Consider the following 22,361-nt stretch of genomic DNA (forward strand, 5'->3'; position numbering starts at 1 on the left):
CTCCATCACAATGAAGAGCATCAGTATCTACCTGGTTGCCTTGTCCAGAAACCTGCCTTCACTCCCAGTGTCCAACTGGTCACAAAGTCGTGTCAACTTGACCTCTTAACATCTTTAATATTTCCTTCCCCTTCTTTAACCCCACTACCATTGCTTGTGTGTACGCTCTCCTCATTTCTTGCTTATAATTTTGCAATAATCTCTCGTCTGGTCTCCCTGCTGGCAGTTGCCCACATGCAGTCCATTCTCCTTGCTATAAGTTCAGGTTATCTTTCTAAATCTGACTGTTATGACTCTCCTTCTTAAAACCCTTCACTCATCCTCCATGGCCTTCAGGACAAAACCCAAAGTTCTTGGCAAGGCATTTAAGGTGCCCCATCAACTACTCCTCCTCTGCCTCACATCTTGTAGCACGTCCATTTGAGCACCAACCTCCGATGATACCAAACTAACGGTTCCCCCAAGTGGGACGTGGTATATCACACCTCTAGATCTTGATATTTCTTGTTTATGGAATGCTTTTTCCTCACTTCTCTTCCTGAAACTCTTTTCCATCTGTCAAAACCAATTCAAAGGCTTCTTGTCCAGTCTTCTGTGACCAGTCAATCCATTTGTCACTTCCTCCTTTGTGCCATCAGTATCCCCAGCATTCTCCTCTAGACATTTACTATAATAATTTTGTAATAATTTTATACTTATTTTCATGCCTCCATCAGACTTGTCGGGTCAGGTAAGGAATGTGTCTTGTCTTGCTGTCCTGGGTGAAACCCATAGATACTCAACAGCTATTTGATAAATGAGGACAGTGAAGCCAGGACATATGACTTCAGGAGGAAGTGACTTCCCTTCCAGCTGGTGACCCAGCAAACAAGACAGAGATTAAGGGGAAAAGAAGGCTTTGAGAGGAATGGAGAATTTTGGATCAAAAGCAGTAGACTAAGTTCAAAAGCTTTGAAGGGTAATCAAAAAAGGGTGGGGGGAGACTAGAAAGCAGATGAGAAGTTTAAGTGTTTAAAAAGATCAGTTTGAGGCTTGGTGTCCAAGAAAGAGAGGGAAATTTCAGTGAATGAAAGCCCAGGGGAGTGTTTGAGAGGCAAAGGGCTTCTATGAACTCAATGGTAAGATCTAGAAATTCCAGGCAAAGAGAACATAACTTCTTCAGGTGAATGGGAGAGTTAAGAGTTTCTAGCTTGATCTAAGGTTAGAAGCAGAAGTAGAATCACGATGAGAGGCAGAAAAACGGAATATGAATAGAAAGACATGATAAAGAGGTTCAGAGTTGAATCCAGGAGCCTGCCAAGCCAGCTTCAGGTAGCTTGAGGCAAAGAGTTTCACCCTAGAATTGCAGGTGGACTTGAGACATACAAGAAAGGGCTAGTTTCCAGGGGAAGCCTACTGTTCTTCACTATTGCCCATGGTCCCAATGACATCCCACAAAGCAAACTCACTCTCACAGCTCAAACATGCACTTATTCATGAAACTGTCTTTATAGAAGCTCTCTTAACAAGGGCAAGATACCATATTTGTACCTACTTCTGAGTTCCAGACCAGTGCCTCTCTTCCATGAAAGCACTGTGAAAACTAGGTTCTAATTCCTGTTAGGGAGAAAAGGTTTCTGCATTCTATGGAATTGGGAAGAGAATGCAACAGAATATTTGAGATTTAGTGTTTCGAAACACTAAATCTGAAATAGTGCTAAACACTAAATAGTGCTCAATAGCTACTATGGAATAAATGAAGGAATGGGTGAGCAAATGAATGACTATTAACATGGGAATTTCTAGGACTTTGCAGAGAAAACGGGTTAAATGACTTATAAACAGCATAGTATAGTAAGAGAGCATTGGCATCAAAAGATAGGGCTTTGAATCTCATCTGGCCGTTGTACTAATGGTGAGACCTTAATGAAGCCTCTTAAGCAATACTCACCTGTAAAATGAGCCTCATATTCCTTACTCAACAGAGTTGTTAACAAACCTTATCTCTCTCTCTGGGCGCCTGCAGAGAGTGAACTCTATAACAGAGAACCTTGACCATGACCAGTAGAGGGGAGATCTCAAATGCAAATCCTACCTCACCTTTCCTGCCTTTTGCCTCGCCTCCCATTCTAAGGCTCCTGAATCTCGATGAACATCCACCACTAATAGGTTTGATTACAGCCAAATTATGTAGATCAGCCCCACTGAGGGGCAAATAATTCCTAGAAAAGAACCCCAGCTCAGAAAAGAACCCTAGTTCCCAGGCTCCACTGCTTCCCTTCACCACCCCCAAATGTTGGTGTGGCTGATTCCACTCTTTCCAACTCACACACCTGGATGAAGAAAAGGCTTTTTTTTTTTTTTCAACAGTTTCTCCTTAAATTCTATTGCATTAATTTTTAACCTTGTAGTTCTTCTTCAAAACCTTATTCACGCTCCAGTTTTCCAGGTAACAAAATGGGACAGAGAGTTGAAGTGTCTTCAGTTAGCAGTGGTTGAGACTGGATAACCAATCACAGGCGTTGTTCCCAGCACAATGCTCGGTAGTTGACCAACCACCCTTCTTCTCTGCTACCTATTCAGGCTCTTCTTGGGAAATCACATTTCCTTAGCATTCCAAGATAAATGAAACCAGCGAAGGAGGCAGGTGCAGACAAAAGTGTTGGGGGGGGAGGGTTGTTTTTGGTTTTTTTGAGAGAGTTAAGTATGGGGTTTTCTTCATTAGATGATTACTAAGAATAACCCCCTCCTCAGCTCTGTTCTCTGTTAATGGATTAGCTACTTGACCAAGCCATTCAGCTCCCTTAATTATCATTTTTTAAAATTGTGCACTCCCTTAATTATTAATAGAGGTTAGTCAATTCACAGCTTCTATGACACACACATAAGTTCATGTTCCAAAGAATAAAGAATATGTTTCCAGAAACATCTGCCTCTTTACAGCATGATAATTAAAGGCATGGATTTTAGAGTGAGTCCTAAGTTAGAATCCAAGCCCTACCACTTCCTAGCTGCATGACATAAGGCAAATTACTTAAGTCTTAGGACTTTCAGTGTCCTTACTGGTAAAACCAGAATAATAGTAACTATCTTATGGAGCTGTTTGAGGGTTAAATAAGATTTTATCCTGGGCTTCCCTGGTGGCGCAGTGGTTGGGAGTCCGCCTGCCGATGCAGGGGACGCGGGTTCGTGCCCCGGTCCGGGAAGATCCCACATGCCGCGGAGCGGCTGGGCCCGTGAGCCATGGCCGCTGAGCCTGTGCGTCCGGAGCCTGTGCTCCGCAACGGGAGAGGCCACGACAGTGAGAGGCCCGCGTACCACAAAAAAAAAAAAAAAAAAAAAAAGATTTTATCCTAAGCACTTAGGATAACACTGGTATACAGTAAGCACTCAATAAATGTAGCTGTTGCTGCTCCTGGAAGCTGGAAACCGAGGGTACCCTGAGTGTGTGTACACATACACAGAGATGTATATATATGCAGGTATAATGGAAACCTTGGGAATCTAAGCTAAGGATAGATCTGGATAGCTGGAGAGGACAGATCTAGGAATTTCAAGGAAATGTCAGTTTATTGGATCTTTGAGGACCATAAAAGTGAAGAGTTAGAGAGAAAGCTGAAGATGCCAATCCCTGTGTTAGCTCTAGAAGCATCAAAATGTAGGATGAATGCCACCCAGGTCCCAAGCCTGCCCAGGCCAAACCTATTAGGAACCCCATTCCCACTGGAGGGTAAGGTCTAGAATTGCTCTTCTGGCCCTAACCCTGGATTCTGGGCGAGGGCAGGGGTTCCTACACCCACTGAGCCACATGTCTTTCCCTCAGCCTGTGTTTATGTGAGACTGTGTTTCCACCTGATTTGCAATTCACTGGTACCAAAGCCTTGCCCTGAGTTCCATTCTGCTTGCCTGGGCTCTGATATAAGCCCTTCTCCTGAGGATTAGGTTTTGTTCCCTCTATCCTCACACATGACTGTAGGTTTTGTTCCCTCTATCCTCACACATGACTGATCCATATCTGAAACTGTAACCTTGCTATCCACCCAACTTCAAAAACTACCTCTCATGGGACACCCACTCCTACCCCAGATCGGGCCCTTCAGAGATAGTAGCTAATTTGGATGAGGACCAAGATTGACAGTTCCCCAGGGACACTGAGATTTGGCCTGGGAACACCCTCCCTCTGACTCCAATTCCCAATAGATCTGCCCTGGGGCTAGGTTAGTATCCTGAACTTGGGTCCCACCTCTTATAGATTTTTTTTGTTTTTCTATGTTACCACCTGTCAGATGCCAAAAACCTAGTACTTCTTATGCTGGAGTCTATACAGGCTAATAAGAATACCTTTGAATGCCAGGTAAATAAATTAAAATTTTCCAGCCTCTTTGTAATGTTCACCTGTGCATTTGATTTAAGAAATCTTATTCTCCCATGGTTCCAACTACCCGTTATGTCTCAGACCCTCAACTTCATGAAACCTCATCTGCACGTTTAACAGATACTTCAAATTAAACATATCCAAACTTTGTTCATCATCTTCTCTTTTCCCACCTCAACTCTTGCTTATAAACCAGTCTTTCTTGTCTCCCTAGCTCTTTTGCCAGTATACTCACTGTCCTATCATCGTAGATAGAACTCATAGCTTTGATCATCTCCTCTTTGGCTCTAACTATATTCACTGGCCACTAATTCTAAATCTCTCTCAAATTTGACCCTTCTCTTTTCCCATGGTCACTCCTAGTGGGAATAAATCAAGTTTCTATTCCTTCTACCAGGAAGTGATTATGAAACACTTACTGTATGTTAGAAATTGTATTAAGTGCCATGGAGTATCTTAATAAATTCTCTCCAAAAATCCTGTAAAGTCGGTATTATCATTACACCCAATTTACAGATGAAGAAACTGATCCTCAGAAACTGTATGTATCTTGCCAAACACCTCAGGGTTAGCAAGTGACAGATTTGAACCCAGGTTGACTGGCCCCAAAGCTCTTACTATCACTTTATACAAGTCCTCATTACATTTTTGGTTTTATAATAGCCTCTTCAGTGGTCTCCCTACTTCCAGCCCGATGTACTCTCCACATTTTTTCTATCTAGAATATTCTTTTTTTAAAAGACTGATCGAATCATGTCAGGCTATAAGGCCTCCAATGACTTCCCATTCCTTTAGGATAAAACCCAAATGCCTTGACACGGCATGTAAGGTCTTCTCCATGATTTGGGCCCATGCAAGTTCCAGGCATACTAAGATGTTTTCCATTCTTTGACTATAAATATGTTATTCTCCCATCCTGGGGAAACATCAGGGCATGTAACTGAGGAGTTTCTGGGAGGTAGACTGAAAGAAGCACTGAGTGTGTGTCATGCACACACATGAACAAACACGTGCTGGCACAATGGGAAGGCTGGGAGTCTGAGTCCAGGCAGGGGTGACACCATAAGGGACTTGTGTTATTAAGCTCTTATAAGAGCTTTTACAGGAGTATGGAAAGAATCCATGTTTCATCCTACAAAATAAAGCAAGTATCCCCCAAAACTGGAAAGAGTAAAGTAAGTGAAGTATGTCCTATATCATACTATATAGAATACATCTGTAAAAATTAGGACTCCTGACTGAAAGAAGACATATTGAAGATTGAAGATCACAGGTGGTTTTCTACATTTGCAGAGGAGGGAATCATCATTCTTAGACCACCAGACCATTCCTTCTGTTTCTATTGTTCCCCTGATCCTCAGGAAAACCACCCTTGGCTATCTAATACAAATTCATTCAAAAATATGTTTTAAAATACAATGTTACATTCTGGGAACACAGATTTTAAAGACCAGTCTCTGAGCTTGAGAAATTCAATATAAACTTGGTTTCTAATTCTAAGGTCCCTGAGGGCAAGGACCAGGATTTGTTGATTCTGTACCCTCAGTATACAGCAAGCTCTATTTTATGGAATGAATATGTGGAATGAACAAATGAACAAGTGAATCGGAAGGGCCTTTCTTAGCAGGTGGTCCTCAGTGCAGAGAATGGATTCTGGTCAATAACTAGGAAAGCTGCCTAAAAGTAGAGTGATGAGTGACAGCTCAGAGCATCAGCTCCCATCTCAGCTAGTCACCAGGGGTACCAAGTCACCAGGCCAGGGAGGATCAGCTCCAAGTGCAGACAATGCCTCACTGCATGTGGCAAAATAAGTTCCTGCCCCAATTCTCATGTAAAGAAAAGGATTCTATACATGACGAATTGTGTTCTTGCAAGGATAACAAAAGCAGTATCTACAGAAATGCCGTTCTTATTTTAGTACTTTCATTTTTTTCAAAGCAAGTTCCTTTTCCCCACTAGTTGTAAGCTATTCCTGCCAGCATCTTTGAGAGGCAGATCTATAAGCACAGCCCCATTTTAGAGAAACAAAGATTGCTGCTAAAGATCATGGAAAATTATCATCACCACAGACAGGCATCTTTAGAAATTTTGTATCAAGCTCACCCATCCCTTAACTCTTGAACTCCCAGAAGTGGGATTTGACCTCAGAATTGCCCATTCACCAGCATATCTTGGCTTTCAGACTCCTAAGTTTTTTCTTCATTCAGTATGACAATACACATCTTCCTCTTCCTGCCTTTAACTTAGATCTTTAAGAAATTCATCTTTCTGTCCTCACATTTTTAACATACTGTCCCAATTTCCTAGGACATTGTTTTAGGAACAATTAATGGGCAGGTTTTCTAAGTGTAAGAGATGGATAAGGAGTGTCCGAGCATCTCCACTAGGTTTGGTCCATGGCGTGTCCATCTCTTAGTAGCAATGTCAGCATGGGAAGCGAATCATTTTGGGAAATGATGACCCACAGGCTCAATTTTTAAAGACAAAACACAGCTTGAACCTTTTTTCCCCCAGAAGTAGAAACCATTCATCTTCTTGATATAGTTGGGTTAAATAATAAAATAAAAAAGCCTTTACCGGGCTTCCCTGGTGGCGCAGTGGTTGGGAGTCTGCCTGCTGATGCAGGGGATGTGGGTTCGTGCCCCGGTCCGGGAAGATCCCACATGCTGCGGAGCGGCTGGGCCCATGAGCCATGGCCTCTGGGCCTGCGCGTCCGGAGGCTGTGCTCCGCAACGGGAGAGGCCACAACAGTGAGAGGCCCGCGTACCGCAAAAAAAAAAAAAAAAAAAAAAGCCTTTACCAAGAAGAGTAGACATTTCCTTGCTGTTTGCCTATTTTCTAAGCCTAGTTCTCCAGCTTGCCTATTAGTCCTGCAAGTTACTCAATTTCCTTTCAATAAATGTCTTTCCTGCTTAAATTGGACAGAATCAGTTTCTCTTGTTTGCTACCATAGTACCTAATGGCTTGATCCATTTTAGGGTTAGGGTGACCAGATGTACTATTTTGAGATAATAAAAAATACGACAGCATTCTTGCATGTTTTCTCCCCAAGACTCCTAAAGGGCATCAGTATCTCCCCCCCTTCCCATGGGGCTAAAGTAGACACTGGTGCTGCCCTCGCCCAGGTGGGCATTGCTCATGGCCTAGTTATTATTCGCTGCCAATAACTCTAGCACTTGTGCACACCGAGCTTGCCATTCATTAAGCATATGTTCTGTGTGTCCCATGGAGCCATGCTTTCCCATTCTCTGCCACCACTGTGCAGATGAAAGCAAGAAGCATATCTCCTTTCTGTCTGATTGCCTCGTCTTCCAGAGATCTGAAATGAGCTCGTGGGTAATGTCTAGCTGGCCCACATGCTGTTCCAATACGACTAAAGCAGTACTAAAAGAGGTCAGTCTCTACCCTGCAGGGCCAAGGTGCTTTGGAAGCTGTCCTGATTCATTCAGGTGGGTCAGACTTCTAGGATGGATCAGCCATTTGGACAGAGAAAGCTCCTGTATGAAAGCTCTTCTCCACTTTTATCAACTTGTTACCTGTATTTCCAGTTTAGATCTCTCACCCAAGCTCCAGACCCAAATATATAACTTCATTCTCCATCTGGATGTTATACAAGCACCCCAAACTCATCATTCTATAGATGGAGATGCTAACTGCTCCCTTCTTTTAGTAACAGAACTTCCCAGGTTTTAATCTGGCCAGCCAAGCCAGCCACATACTACATTTCCTAGCCTCCCTTGCAGCTAATTGTGGCCATGGGACTAGATTCAGGACAAAGGTATGTGAGGAGAAGTGATGCGTGTTATTTCCATGCCACCTCTCTAAAAATAAACTACTTGCCCTGACCCTCTGCTTTCCTTGCTTCTGCTTGCTGAAGAGTAACTATCACTGGAGCAGTCTTGGGAGCCACATGTTGGGAATGGTAGACTCAGTCCCACTAGATCTCTACTGTTACGGGAGAGAGAAAAAAAAGAACAATTTTGTATGAGTTACTACATTTTAGGGTCTTTTTGTTATAGCATCTTAGGCTATACTCTAACTAATCTAATGAAAAAAACTGAACCTGTCTCTCCCTCCCTTACACGTTTCTCCTCCTATATTAGTTCATGTCCACAAATGGCATCCCCAGCAGACCCAAGCCAGGTACCTGGAGGCATCTTTGATACTCCTGTCTTTCAGCCTCCACATCCAACCAACCCAGGACTATGGACTACTTCCTCCATCTCTGGTCACTCTGTCCATTTCTGTCATCTCCACTGCACCACAAGACTTCAGGATCTCATCATATCTTGCCTCTCTTTCTGTAAGCATCTTCTAGCTGGTTTTTGCTGCAAGTCTGCCTATGTCTAATCTACCCTTCACACTGAGGTGCAAATGATATTTCGAAAATGCACATCTGATCACAGCACTCCTTTACTCTCACCCTTTTAAAGACTCCCTCTAGGCATTCAGAGGTACAAGGGCTCATTTCAGATGGGGCCACTCTCTTCCATTTCTCCCACACCACTAAATTCTCCAGCCATACTAAAATATTTGTACTTTTTGAAAAACATCATGTCCTCTTTTGATTGTTGGCTTTTGCACATGCCGTTTCCTCTGTAAATTTCCCTTCTCTCCGTCCCACTCTTTCTCTAGTAACTCCTACCTATCTTTCCGGACTTCCTCAGCTAGCACTTCCTGTAGATGCTTCTTCTTGCTCTTATTGCAGTCATATTACCCTAGAGAATCACATCACCTTGCCCGAGAAGTTCCTATTTAGTCATCTGTCTCTGCCATTAATAACAAGCTCTCTCCTTCAGGCTTTTAAAAAGTCTGCTACGTAGTAGGTACTCAACCCATTTGTTGAATGATTTAACTCAGTTGATAGATTGTATTATTTGTTCCCAGTTAGTTTTCCCTCCTCACTCTTAGATTGTTCCCTGGAGGTAGAGTACACTTACTACTCCAATGACTAGAAGCTTGGCCATGTGACATGCTTTGGTCAATGGAATATGAGTACATGTACCATAAGACTTGTCCAAGCAGAAGCTTAAAAGGCATTTGTGTGGTTTGGCTCTGTGCCCTCCCCCTACCCACCTTGAGTCCTCCACCATGAGAACAGCATGCCTAGATAGTGGCTGCTCCTTCATCCTGGGCCTTGGACTAAGAAGACATTTGGAACTGAGCCAAGTCCACCAATTGGCTACAGTTGACCTGTAACTGACTGCAGCTCTCATAGAACACGAGCGACTAAATGTTTGGTGTTGTGAGCTGTTGAGATTATGGGGTTGCTTGTTGCTGCATCAAAATGCTGACTAATATTCCTATTTGAGGTTCATAATAAGTATTGAGAGCTTACTATTTGCCAAATATTGTGCTACGAGTTGTACATAATCTCATTTTAATTATCACAACAACCCTATAAGGTAAGTTAGCTTCCCCACTTTAAAGAAAATAAGGTAAACTATTAGGTTAGTATTCAAATCCAGGTCAGTTTGAGCCTCATCCCTCTCCCCCAACAGCCCCCTGACGAGCCAAGGGCAAAGGAGGAGTAACGATGCAGGATCCCAGTTGAATGTGAAGGTTCTACTCCTATTTTAGAGAACCACGTCCTGCAGGGCTCTAGCTGCTGTAGGAGAACAGGGAAGCATCATGTGCTTCTGAGTTCTTCCTTGTTTCGTGGCCCATAAAGAACTCTAGTTATCCAAAATGCCTTCTTTCATTCTCAGGAAGCCAAAAGCCATCTTGAAGACCAAGATTTTAAGCGTACATATGCCACAGTGACATCCTGTGTAGCTCCTGGGTGCACAGTACCAGCCCCTAGTCCCAGAGGGGCTCTGACATGCCAGCAGTCTCTGCTGTCACAGGGTCACATCCACTGCTCTCCTGTGCCTCACTAGAGCACTCCTCATTCACTCTTTTCCTGTAGATCTTAGGATTTAATTAGAAATACTAAATGCTATTCTTCATCACTTCTCCCTGTAATATTTCCCTGAGTTCTATGAACTCTGAGCCTCACTACCCAATGCCCCATAATAGATACCATGTATGTTCCCTTAAATCAGGAGTTCCAGTTTTACCCACCTTAACCAGAAAATAATGTTTCTCTTGGATTCAGGCATTTGAAACAACCAAGTCATATGTAAGTCAGTGACACTATTTCTTATGATAATCAATAAGATACCACAGACTTAGACAAGTAATTTACTCCCTTTTATGTATAGGTAGGTAATATCAGCCTTACTTACTTAGAAGGAACAAAAGGGATAATGTCCATGAAAGCCATTTAACACATAGAAAAGCATTACAGTATCTAAATAAGCAAGAGCAACAGTCAGATCATACCTTTCTTTATATTCCTGATTGGCGGTAAGTTGATACAAGAGCTAAAATAGTTGGAAGGGGTGAAGAGGTGAGTGTGTCCTGGAACAAGAAGTTGAGACTAGAAGGGACATTCTAGGGCCATGTTGGCTAGAGTAGGATTCATCTCATCTGGCCCAAAGCACTTGCCTTGCTTCAGCAGTCCCCCGTATGACTACATTTAATTGTTCAGAGTGGACCCTATCCTGTCCACCAAGCACTCAGTGCTACTCCACTTGTTCCTCTGAAAATGGTAACAAGAGCTCTCCCTTCCCAGCTGCCATTTTTCATTCCAATCATTAGTGGTCAGGGAAAGGCTGAAGACAAATGGGGCTCCCTCCATGGCTCCTCACTAAGGATCTATTGCTTTGTAAGTTTGATTTCCAACTCATCAAAATTAAATGGAGAAAAGTTCAGAACCATAGACTCTTAGAGCTGAAAGTGACCTAAGATGTGACCTCATTCAAAAGATTATAATACATGCAACCCCATGTTCACTGCAGCTTTATTTACAACAGACAAGATATGGAAACAACCTAAGTGTCCGTCGCTTCATGAATGGATAAAGAAGGTGCCATGTATATTTTTTATATGTGTGTATATATATATATAAAATTTATATTTATATACATGTACACACAATGGAATATTATTCAGTCATAAAAAAGAATAAAATCTTGCCATTTGTGACAACATGGATGGACCCTGAGGTCATTATGTTAAGTGAAATAAGTCAGAAAGACAAATACTGTATGATCTCACTTATACATGTAAACTTTAAAAAGAAAAAACAAAAAAATGAGCTCATAGATACAGAGAACAGATTGGTGGTTGCCAGAGGTGGTGGGTGGGTGAAGGGGGTCAAAGTCTACAAGCTTCCAGTTATAAAATAAATAAGTCCTGAGGATATAATGCACAGCATGATGGCTATAGTTAATAATACTGTGTTGACTATTTGAAAGTGGCTAACAGAATAAATGTTGAAAGTTATCACAAGAAAAAAATTTGTAACTATATATGGTGATGGATGTTAACTAGACTTACTGTTGTGATCATTTCATAATATATACAAACATGAACTCATGTTGTACACCTGAAACTAATGTTACATGTCAATTATATCTCAATGAAAAAATAAAATTACATGCCAAAAAGAAAAAAACTGATCATAAGACCCAGATCCCATGGATATACAGTTAATTTGTGAAGAAGATGGGACTGGAACCCAATCCTCAAATCCCAGGTCAGGGTTCTTTCCACTAACCAAGTCCTGGTACTAATGCTACTAATGCTGTACTAAGCACTAGGTACTTGAACTAAGACCACAGCATGGTACTAGCATAGTGTTGCACTAGGACTACTAGAACTAATACCCAAATCTGTATAAGCTAGCCATTCAGCAGAATCATGACTCTAAAGAGTAATGGGGATACTGAAACAACCCCCCTCTCCTAGTCTAGAGAGAAGCACCCAGGCTGAGCATGGTGGGACATGGAGAGGGCTGTGACAAGATGCTGGAAGAAGATGCTCCAGTATGAAAAAGGTCTCTTCCATGGAGGAAAGTAGAACAGAGGAGGGAGAAAAATTGAAAAGTATACAGGATCGGAAAGGAGATAATGGAAATTAAGGTGTCAGGAATCTCTAAAAGCAACTCTTCCTTCCCCAGGGCTAATTACACTTTAACCCTCCGTACCCAAGCCCATCCTCTCATGGTCACCACGCATCTACCTGAATGCAAACCAAACCAGCCACCGTGTCTGGATACCTCCCTGCCTGCTGCAGGCTGGGTTAGAAGCCACCATGAGGCACCCACAACAGTTAGTGCAGATCTCTATCATGGCCTTTGTACAGGGTATTCCATAATTGTGTGATCACTGTTCCATCACTGGAGTCTCCACCATCAAACTGTAAGCTCCTTGAAGGCAGGGCTGTCTTATTAACCCCAGCACAATGCCTGGATGTGAAAGTAACTCAGCAGCTGACTGTGCGTGAATAAATGTATTAACTCAGCCATCACCTCTTTGGGAGTTTGTTTCCGAGCTGCTCCACTCCCACCCCAGGTTTCAGGCACGTATATGCCTCATCCGTGCTCTCGTAGCACCTGTGCAGCTCTCATGGCTCTTATCATAGGACCTCTTACCTCCATATCAAAATTACCTGAAAACTCATTTGACTCACTGACTAGACTGACAACTCTTTGAGGGCAAGGACTGTGTCTTTTCTCTCTCTATTCTCAGCACCTATCATAATACTTAGAAACCATAGGAATTCAATACAGACCTGGAGAAAGATGAATAAATGAATGAATACAACCAAAAGGGTACCAAAAGAAATGCTAATAGAACAAGCACTCTTCGTCACAGAGAGACCCAAGAGTCTCCAGGAAGACGAACTGCCTGCTCCCAGAGTGTCGCCACAGCTCTGGCGTTTCTTGCAGCCTCTGCTGCCAGGAAGGGCTGAAACGCCATCCATATTCAAGAACAAACACAGAGTGAACCCTCCTCAAGTCCTATTGCTAGATGGTACCTGTTGCTAAAAGAGCAGCTGGTAAGCATTTTGTTTCGTGCAAAACGACAAGGACAACAACAAAACAATTTATTACAGGAAGCAGCATCACAATGACAATGAGAAATCATGAGGCTAAATATACAGCAGAAAAAAAATACAGAATTTTTGTAATGAAAGACGAGGAAGGAGCTGTTAGAGTCTGAGGAAAAAATCCTGAAGGGTTGATTAGAAATTGCTCAGCCTGCATGAAAAGAGAGAAACTAAGGGCGGGGGGGAGGGGAGGAGAGGAAGAGATAAAGAGAGAAGAGAGAGAAAGGGAGGGAGAGGGAGAATGAATGTGGTTTTTTTCCTGGCTCTCTGACTCATTTTTAATCTGTCCTTTCCTTTCTCCCTCCCCTTCCACCACCCACTCAAGAGAGGATTCATTGATTGGGCTGGACTGAAATGTCTTACCTTTGCTCTGTGAACAATGAGTCTGAATCCATCTCATCCTTGCTGCTCCTCTCTCTTCCCTCCCTCCCTCTCCCCAGACGCCATTGTTAGCTGCTTCACTTTGCTGAGGCTGAGGCTTGTCCACGGTGGGATGCGGGGGGGAAGGGGAAACTGGGACCAGGGGATGCCAGTGGGATCTCCGGAGCCAGGCTTACTTGCAGAGGCTGGAAGTCCCAGCCCTCTGACAGCTGGGATGGCCCTGATAACTAACCTGTTGCCTGCTTCCAGGCAGGAGCAACCTCTCCAGGTACGGATGGGAGAAAGCACAGACCAGATGAAGCAGCACCTTCCCTCAAGACAAAAACAACCCCCCCACACACACACACACCCCACAAAGCTCAGAGAGGGAGCTCAGGAGAGTGCAAACAGGACTGGCCCGGGGTCTGCGAGGACTGGGTCTAGCGCCCGCTCCAACACACACTTGCTGTGTGCACGTTGCCTCTCTGGGCCTCCATTTGTATAAACTGAGAGGACTGAATTAGATGGTCCCAGGGACCATTTCATGAAAAGCTGTCAGCCATCTAGCAAGGGCTATATGTTCCCCTTCTGCCCCATGCCCTGCAAATCCCTAGAGAGCTCTTTTTGGGTATACCCCAGGGTGTCTGGAAGAGCACCTCTGACTTGGGGACCCCTCCCCAGATGCCTAGCGGACTTCAGGGAGGCGGTGATAAAGGTTCGAGGCCAAAGTTCCCCTCAAATATGATAACTGAGAAGTAGAGGCAAATTAAGGACGTTCAGAATCAGTGAGGGTGGAAGTAGAAGGCACTGGGAGGCCAGGGGAGTGGGGAGACGTGGATCAGGCAATCCCTGAAATTAGAGATGATTCATATTTGAATAATGTGGGAGGGATGAACTCACAGCAGCCAAGAGAAGAGGCTAACTCTGCTGAGGGACCCCTCCCCAAACCTAAGCCCCACAGGGGGCAAAAGCCAGTGTTAGGGACCCTTCATTAGGAATAGAAAGAAAAACTGAAGCAATCTATAATCTTATTCTGAAGCTAAGTGACATAGTGGTTTTGTCTTTCTTCTTAAATGTATTTTACCCTCTTTCAGTCACTTGCCTTAGATATTTTTATCTTGTTCCTCTTTTCCTACTGACTTGATTTTTCCCAGTCTTCAGTGCTCCCAGAGGGGACACAACTTTGTTCTTGGTGCTATTTTCCATTTTCTCTCCTGCCCTTCACTACCCCATCTTGTCTTCACCACTTTTCTGCTCCCTTGTTCCTCTCCTCCATCACTCGGTTCCACCTTGCTTTGAGTTGTTGCCTCAGACCCAGTCCAGACTACCCAAGCCTTCCTAACCCCTCCACCTCCACCCAAGGCAGGGCTGCTCTGTGAATCTCTCAGGGCTGCCCATTCAGCCTGGCCACCTATCTCTCAACCTCACAGATCATCCTGTGGGAACACGTGTTAGGAACCAGAGCCGTTCCAGACCCCAGGAGGGTGGGGAGAAAGTTCACCAAAAGGGAGGGGGAAACACAGTGGTCTCAGCTAGAGGAAGTGACTCTAATGCTAAGGGAAGGCCCTACCTTCTGAATGTCTCTGCAAATTATCTTTATTAGGGGGTGTTCCCACCTGTTTATGGGGGGAAGAAGGCTCTTCTCTTCTATGGGACCACTCCCCAAATGGTACCAAATGCGAGTGGGGCCCTCAACTCCACAACCAATCAAGCCTCCATCCCCGTGTCCTTCCTCATCCCCGCTCCCCTGCACACCTGGGAGCCACTGAAGAATGCCCCTGGGGCTCCCGGCTTCTCTAGGGAAGGAATTAAGAAGACACTCCTTTACTTCCAACCCCCAGAAAACCAGTTCTCTTAATTAATCAGTTTCCTCCGAGCTTTCATTTTTTTTTTCCCAACCAGGCTTTTCCCAGGACTCACAGCATTACAAAGTCAAGATAAGACCGAGGAAGAACCGTTGTATGAAAGGAGAAATGAACACTGGAAAGAACAATCTCATATCTCGAATGAGTCAAAACACCTGCATCTCGATCCAGCTCACTTGATACGGGGTTTCTCCCCGCCTCCCCCATCATTCTAACACACACACACACACACACACACACACACACACACACACACACACCCCTCCCCCCACTTACCACCAGCCTGCTAAGCAGCTTTAAGCACAATGGGGGGTAACTGGGGGTGCGGTGGGTGGGCTAGGGTTAGAACAGTACCAGTACCGGAATACATATAAAGTTATCCGTCTCGGTAGAAAACGCCTCTTACCTGTTAGCCAGAAGAGAGCAACCCACGCCAGCACGACCCTGTCCATTTTCCCCAACTTCCCATCCAGATTAAGGAGTGAGGGAAGTGGGAAGCGACAGAGACGGGAGGATCGAGGTAACCGAGTGGCGGAGGCGACGGCGGGCGCGAGCGGGCCCCCGGCGTCCCTGGGCGCCGCCGCCCGGGCCGCGCAGGCGGGGCCCCGGGCTGACCGCGCCGCCGGCGGCAAGCGCGCTGCCGCGGGCTCCCGGGGTCCGCGCGGCGCTCGGCTGCGCCTTCCCCGCGGGCTGGCGCACCCGCACGCCCAGGCAGCTCGGCCCACCGAGCGCCTTCCGGCCACAGAGCGCGCCGCGCGGGGGAGCTCAGCCGCCGGCTCCTGGCCCCGCCGCCAGCCGCCCCGGGGCTACCAAAGTTTCTCGGTCACGTGCACGCCCCTGCGGGCCGCAGGTCAGCGCTGAGTGACAAAGTACAGGGGGGAGAGGGGGCGCGGGGGAGGCGGCAGGGCGGGCTGCGCGGAGCCGGGAGCGATCAGCGCGGCTGCTCCCAGCGAAGCCAGCGTTCGGAACCCGAGCCAGAAGCGGGGTTGGGGACTCGAGGAGGGGGAGTCTGGGTACGCACGTGGCCAGGGACATTCTGAACTGGGACAGAGGGACCTGCGGGGACTTGGCATAACTTGTTGGCAAGGGTGTGCGCTTTCGCTGACCCCCCTGCCCTGCCCCTCCGTTCGGTTCCCTTTTTGACAGTGCAAGGAACCGAGGGGCTCAGCAGAATTGGAAAAGGTAGGCGGGAATCCCTCGTTGAAACTTTCTCCTGTTAAAACATTATGAGGTTAAAGCATTATGAGATAAGGGCATGCAGCTCTTTAACAGAAAATATGTAAAACCAGAATGAAATGAACAATTATACGGCTCACATTTGTACAACATTTAATCGCTTCTCGGCCTTTTGGCTAAAATCAGGCGCATTTGTACAACAGTTTGCAGGGCGCATTAACATGGATTACTCCGTTTCTTAAAAGGATCTTGTGTGTGTAGGAAAGGATTCTAAATGTATGTGTTTCGAGACAACCGAGAAATGTGTATGTTAACGAACATATTAAGCATCTACTAGGTGCTAAGAACCAAGGCTACAAAGATGAGGAAGACAGACTTCCTGCCATAAAGGGGCCTCATCTTGGGGCCCGGAGAGGGAGGTAGATCAGCACATTGAACACAAAACACATACTGGTAGTAAAACAGAGCAAATGCTATGATGGAGATCTGGAGAAAGGGCCCTCAGAACATGAAGGAAGGAGCAGTTTAGTGGGGAGTGGGGGAGAGTGGGCAACACCACAGTAAAGAAGGGGTAACATCCCAATTGGTATTTGCAGAATGGGCAAGATTTGTGCTATTGAGGGATGGGGGGTGGAAAGGGGACAGGTCAGGGGGAATTCTGGGCAGAGGAAAGAAAGGAGACAAGGCAGAAAGGTAGAAAATTCCTCTGAAAACAGAGTGGTTCTAGGCTTGAGGAGAGTTCCTGGAGAGAGACTCTAGGTGCTTAGGAATGAATGAATGTATATGTGAAACGGAGATGAGATGTGAACATCAGAAATGGTGAGAATTGACTCTGGTCTTTCATGGCTGCCTGACATCGCAATTCCCTTCTTATTTTCGAGGAATCCCAGCTATGGAAGCCAAAAAATCTGGAGCAGTCTCCCCAACTGGGGACCCTCTCACTCAGAGCTTTTTGAACCTGGAGCACATGAGGCAAGAAGCAGAGTCAGCGGAGAATCAGTTTTGCTGCTGAGGTGGGCAGCTGGCGTCCAGTGTTCACAGGCCAGCCATGGCACAGGTCAGGCCATCAGACTACTGTGATGTGCGGTTTTTGGCTGTGCTCCTGGTTGTGTAGCCTCTCTGGGTTCCAGCTCACTTTCTACACCTGGCTCTTCAGACTTCCTGGCAATTCTGTGAGCCACCCCATATCCTCTTGTAAATTCTCTCTTTGCTTATTTTGGCCAGAGATGATTTCTGAAGCTTGCAATTAAGAACCCTGACTAATATGCTGTGTGAGAGAAATTTGGAGGATTATTTTCTTTCATATACAAAAGAAGGAAGGAAGGAGGGAAGGAAGGAAGGAAGGGAGGGAGGAAGGAAGAAAGGAAGGAAGGAAGGAAGGAAGGGGAAAATCGAAATAAAGGAGATAGCTAACATTTGTGGGTTTCCTATTAGGTTCTAGACGCAGTCCTAGATGTTTCACAAGCTTTCTCGGTTAATCCTAATGAGGAAACTCAGGCCCAGAGAATTTAATCATCTTAAGATCAGGTAGCTAGCAGGTGGCAAAGGTAGGATTTGAACTGAGATCTTGTGGCTCAAAGCATATTCCCTTTGCACTATAAAACTGACAACTAAAAAAAAAAAAAAAACTGACATCTAGACCAGAGGGTTGACATGATGATGTATTTGTATCATCTACAAATTATTTACTGTGTGTGTGTGTATATGCATATGTGCCCATGAACACACAGCATAAGAGTTTGAATAGTGTTTAGTATTTAAGCATACATAACGATGGTATTTTATGCAAAACTTGGACATTAGAGTTGAGAAATTGGAAATGGGGGATGGACTAAGCTAAGGGAACCTGGATGTGCATGGAAAGTGGAAAGGGAGAGCCCACAGAAGTGAACTTTGAATGTGTGCTTGGTGTTTGTTTGTCAGCAAGGAGTCAGGGCACTTGGGGAAGAGTTTGTGCCAGAGTGGATCATAGAATGCAGGGGCCTGGTCCACCATCCAGGGAATGTATTTTCTGTGTAGCACACTGCATGTCTATCTTCTAGCTAGAGAGATACGGTTGATCAGCATCTTCCTGAGGGGGTGGAGCCTGGGCCATCCCTAAGGAGATGCTAAACTGGACTAAATCATGGTGTGTACCCCTCCCTAATGCATGTTATTACCAAGGTGATGGAGGGTTAAGAGGAACTTTAAGGGTACACCTGATAATTCAAAACATGCAGCCTAAAGGATGGAGGTAGGAGGAGGGTGGGACAATGGTATTATTTTGCTGTATTGGTGGAGGTAGCAGGATATGACATCAGAACCCTGGTGCTCTTCCAAGTGTGGTGTTTGAACTTCGGCATCAGAATCACATAAAAGTGTTTGCTTAAATGCAGATTACCAGTCTCTACTAAGAACTATGAGATCAGAAATTCTGGGTGGGACCTGGAAATCTGCATTTTAACTGCCTTCCTCACATTCTTCTGAAGCTCACTAATGTTTAAGAAGCATTACTTAATCACTTTTTTGTTTTTCTGGGAGGCTGTTGAGTTGATGTTTGCAAATGAGCCTCAGATTCAGATCTGGTTAAGCTCCAGTGGTCCGTTTATCCTGGCCAAATGGGACAGGACCCCCATAGAGATGAATTTTTCACCGCCAAGGGAAGGGTCCGGATCCCCAACACTTCAAACGTTCTGCTGCAACCAGAGACAAAATGTCAGAATATAGGCCTGTGTGGGACCAGATCAGGATTCCCAGGAAGCCACAGCTGGAATTGTATATGATGGGGAGTGGGTGTGGACTGACGGGCGGCTTTGCCAAAGTTGCACCCTTTAGAACAGAATTAGGACATGGAGAAAAGAGAAGTGAACCACCGCAAGGAGACAGGCTGGTAGCTGGTAGCAACCACATAGTTATAAATATAATGCAGCTGAATCCTCTTTAAAACATGATTTCATTGCAGGCACATAGGCATGCATGCACATGAATTCTGCTGAACGTAGATCTTTTTAAAGCACACAGATAATATCACATTTCTACTTCTCTCTGATCTGTTCTTCCAGGAGGAATCTATGAGGTGTGACTTTAAAACAGATACCATGTTTCTTACCTAAGTTTTGTTCCTCTTTCCTTCCCTTGGGCTACCTTTTCAGTTTGTTAATGTTCCCCATCCCCCATATCTTCAAAACCACCTGCAATGAATTATAATTTTTTTACAAAAATCTAAATTAAAGTGATAAACTAAAATAAACAAACAAACAAACAAATACTGGAGACTCTAGGCACCCTGTACTGGAAACTGGAAACATTTTCAATCTGGAAGCCATTTCATATTGCAGAATAAATTGTTTCATTAAGAAAATGCTTTAAAGAAAGGAAATGCAAATATAAAGCACATGATGCCAAAGAATTTTAAAAAGCTCTACTGCCAAGAACAGTGGTAAGTATATAATAAGTAAAAGATTGGGAGCATGTACTGAAAATTTCACATACTTGAAGCAGATTTAACCCAAGAGCGTGCTGTCTCAGGCTTCAAATCAAACTGCGGTGGTGCAGTGGGGGCAGAATTCCATGATGTCTGCTTGCCCCGTGCTGAGGCCAGACCCTACCAATGGTAGGCAGCTCCCACCTGAGCTAGCTCTCTATGCTTTCCCCACAGAGGTCTACCCAAGGATAATGTGCAGACAAAAAGAGCAGAACATCAAACTATATTTAGGGCATGGTCTCAAATGTGGAAAATGTATTTAAAAGAGATGATGGAAGCAACAAAAGAGTAATAATGGTTATCTCAGGTAGGATAGTCATTCATTTATATTTTCTTCTTTAGATTTTCTACATGCTCTAATAGTTCTACAATGAAGAAAGAGTTGCTTGGACAAAAGATACAGCTGTGCCACAATTTACTCAGTCTCTAGGACATCCCTGGAGGAAGGAGTGAGTCACCAGGAAGGTGTGACGGGTGTTTTATCAGGCCTGTATCTTTAGCCAGATACAAAGCCCCCAAATGTACACCTGCACTCATTCTGTCTCAATCATGAGCTGTTAATCAAGTTAATTATGAGCAGTTGAAGCCCTGGGAGCCCTTAGTGACTGACAGTTCATCCTATAATTTCTCTGTGAGTTACAGAGCCAAAGATGAAGTAAGGCTGCTTCTCTTTTAGAAGCCCTATCTCCAGTTTCTGCTTTTGTTTTTGTTTCAGTGTTAGCCTCCTTAGGAAACCAGCACAGCATCAACAGCCCCCCAGATTAGCAGCAGAGCAGATTCCAGTGATCAAGCAGCATCCTTTAGCCCAAAGGGGGAATGATGAAGGGGGCCTGTCTTTCTGTATTTTATCCAGGCTTTGGATTCTAGGTCTTGGCGATTAAGCCAGAAGATTGCTTCTCAGCCCTAAGCATTCTCCTAGAGGCCTTCTCCCCTGGCACGGGTCAAAGACAGAGCCCAAGAGAGGGAAGTGAGCCAGAATAATTATGTCATCCAATGACCTCACCCCCAGAAAACAGGCAGGTAAGGCAGCTGGAACAACAGAGTCAGAACACTGAACAGCACGAAGGGAAGCAGCTCTAGCAACGGAAGGGTCATTTGCGGGCCCTGGAAAGCTAGTGTTAAAGAACAGAAGCCTTGACCTTTGTGTTGGAGTTGGGGGGTGAGGCTCTCTCTTGAATCGTTAAATTCTGTACTCCTACCCGATTCTGAGTGGGTGCCCTATACACAGAGATGATCAATATGTATTTCTGTCTAATTAATTACAACCTGTTCCAGGGCCTTCTTCCCTTTTCCTCATCTTCTCTTCTCTCTTGAATTCATTCATTTATTTATTCCATACACATTCACTGAGCACCTACTGTATTTTAGATACTATGCTGTCTAGAAATTCAAGATGAGTAGGAATTCAAATGAGTCATAGCCTCTTCTGTCAAAGAGCTTACAGTTGAGTTGTAGCCGTGTGTGTGTGTGTGTGTGTGTGTGTGTGTGTGTGTGTGTGTGTGTTGGGGTGGGGGAGAGACAGACACATGGCCTTTAAATGTGATAGTGTGACAGGGCCCATATTAGGACATGTTCTAGGTATGGTTTGGGAACAAAGGGAGAGGGGTCAGTTACCCGTCTGGAGTGCTGGTCAGAGATGTCTTCATGAAAAGGTGACCCCTGAGCTAAGTCTTAAACATGATCTGGGCAGAATTTCTAAAAGCAGAAATGGAGCAGGAGGTAGTGCAGATGCATAAGCAGTGGGCCGAGATGAGAGTGGGGCCAGCTGCCAGGAATATGAGTCAGCAATGAGGCTGGAAAAGTTGGCTGAGGTCGGACCAAGGTGATCCAGGCTATCAGGTCTGGACTGAACTCTGCAGGCATTGGACCACCCATAAGGATATCTAAGCAGAAGAACAAGATCAGACCTGTATGTCAGCCAAGTTATTGTGGCCACAGGATGTAGGATGTATTGGTGGAAAGAGAGACAACAGGCAGAGGCCTCTTCCATGGGAGAGCTCATCACAAGAGCCCAAGAAGGAACAAGTACCAGAACTAAGCTATAGCGTGGCAGGAATGAGAAGCAAATAGTATGTAAGAGAGACATTACAGGGAGACACAAGAAGTAGAATCCACGTGACCTGACAACAGGTTGCGTGTGTATAGACTGAGCAAGCCAAGGAATTGTTCACCAGACTTCAGGGTGAGTTACTCAAGAATGTGGTGT

General features: G+C 44.9%; 2 protein-coding genes across 4 annotated transcripts in view; one reads left to right on the top strand and one right to left on the bottom strand.

Annotated features, from left to right (window-relative positions):
* Positions 1–16,108, bottom strand: part of ILDR2 (immunoglobulin like domain containing receptor 2) — a 58,726-nt gene extending 42,618 nt beyond the window's left edge. For all 3 annotated transcript variants that reach the window (XM_067728523.1, XM_067728524.1, XM_067728522.1), the window contains exon 1: positions 15,923–16,108. In XM_067728523.1, the coding sequence (XP_067584624.1) occupies positions 15,923–15,968 (46 nt within the window). In that variant the 5' untranslated portion in view covers positions 15,969–16,108. The remainder of the gene's footprint in view (positions 1–15,922) is intronic.
* Positions 16,109–16,240: 132 nt separating this feature from the next.
* Positions 16,241–22,361, top strand: part of MAEL (maelstrom spermatogenic transposon silencer) — a 64,710-nt gene continuing 58,589 nt past the window's right edge. Inside the window, exon 1 of the mRNA XM_067714230.1 lies at positions 16,241–16,366. The gene's annotated coding sequence lies outside the window, so the exon portion shown is untranslated. The remainder of the gene's footprint in view (positions 16,367–22,361) is intronic.

This window comes from Pseudorca crassidens, chromosome 2 (assembly GCF_039906515.1).
Source record: "Pseudorca crassidens isolate mPseCra1 chromosome 2, mPseCra1.hap1, whole genome shotgun sequence".
Classification (NCBI taxonomy): domain Eukaryota; kingdom Metazoa; phylum Chordata; class Mammalia; order Artiodactyla; family Delphinidae; genus Pseudorca; species Pseudorca crassidens.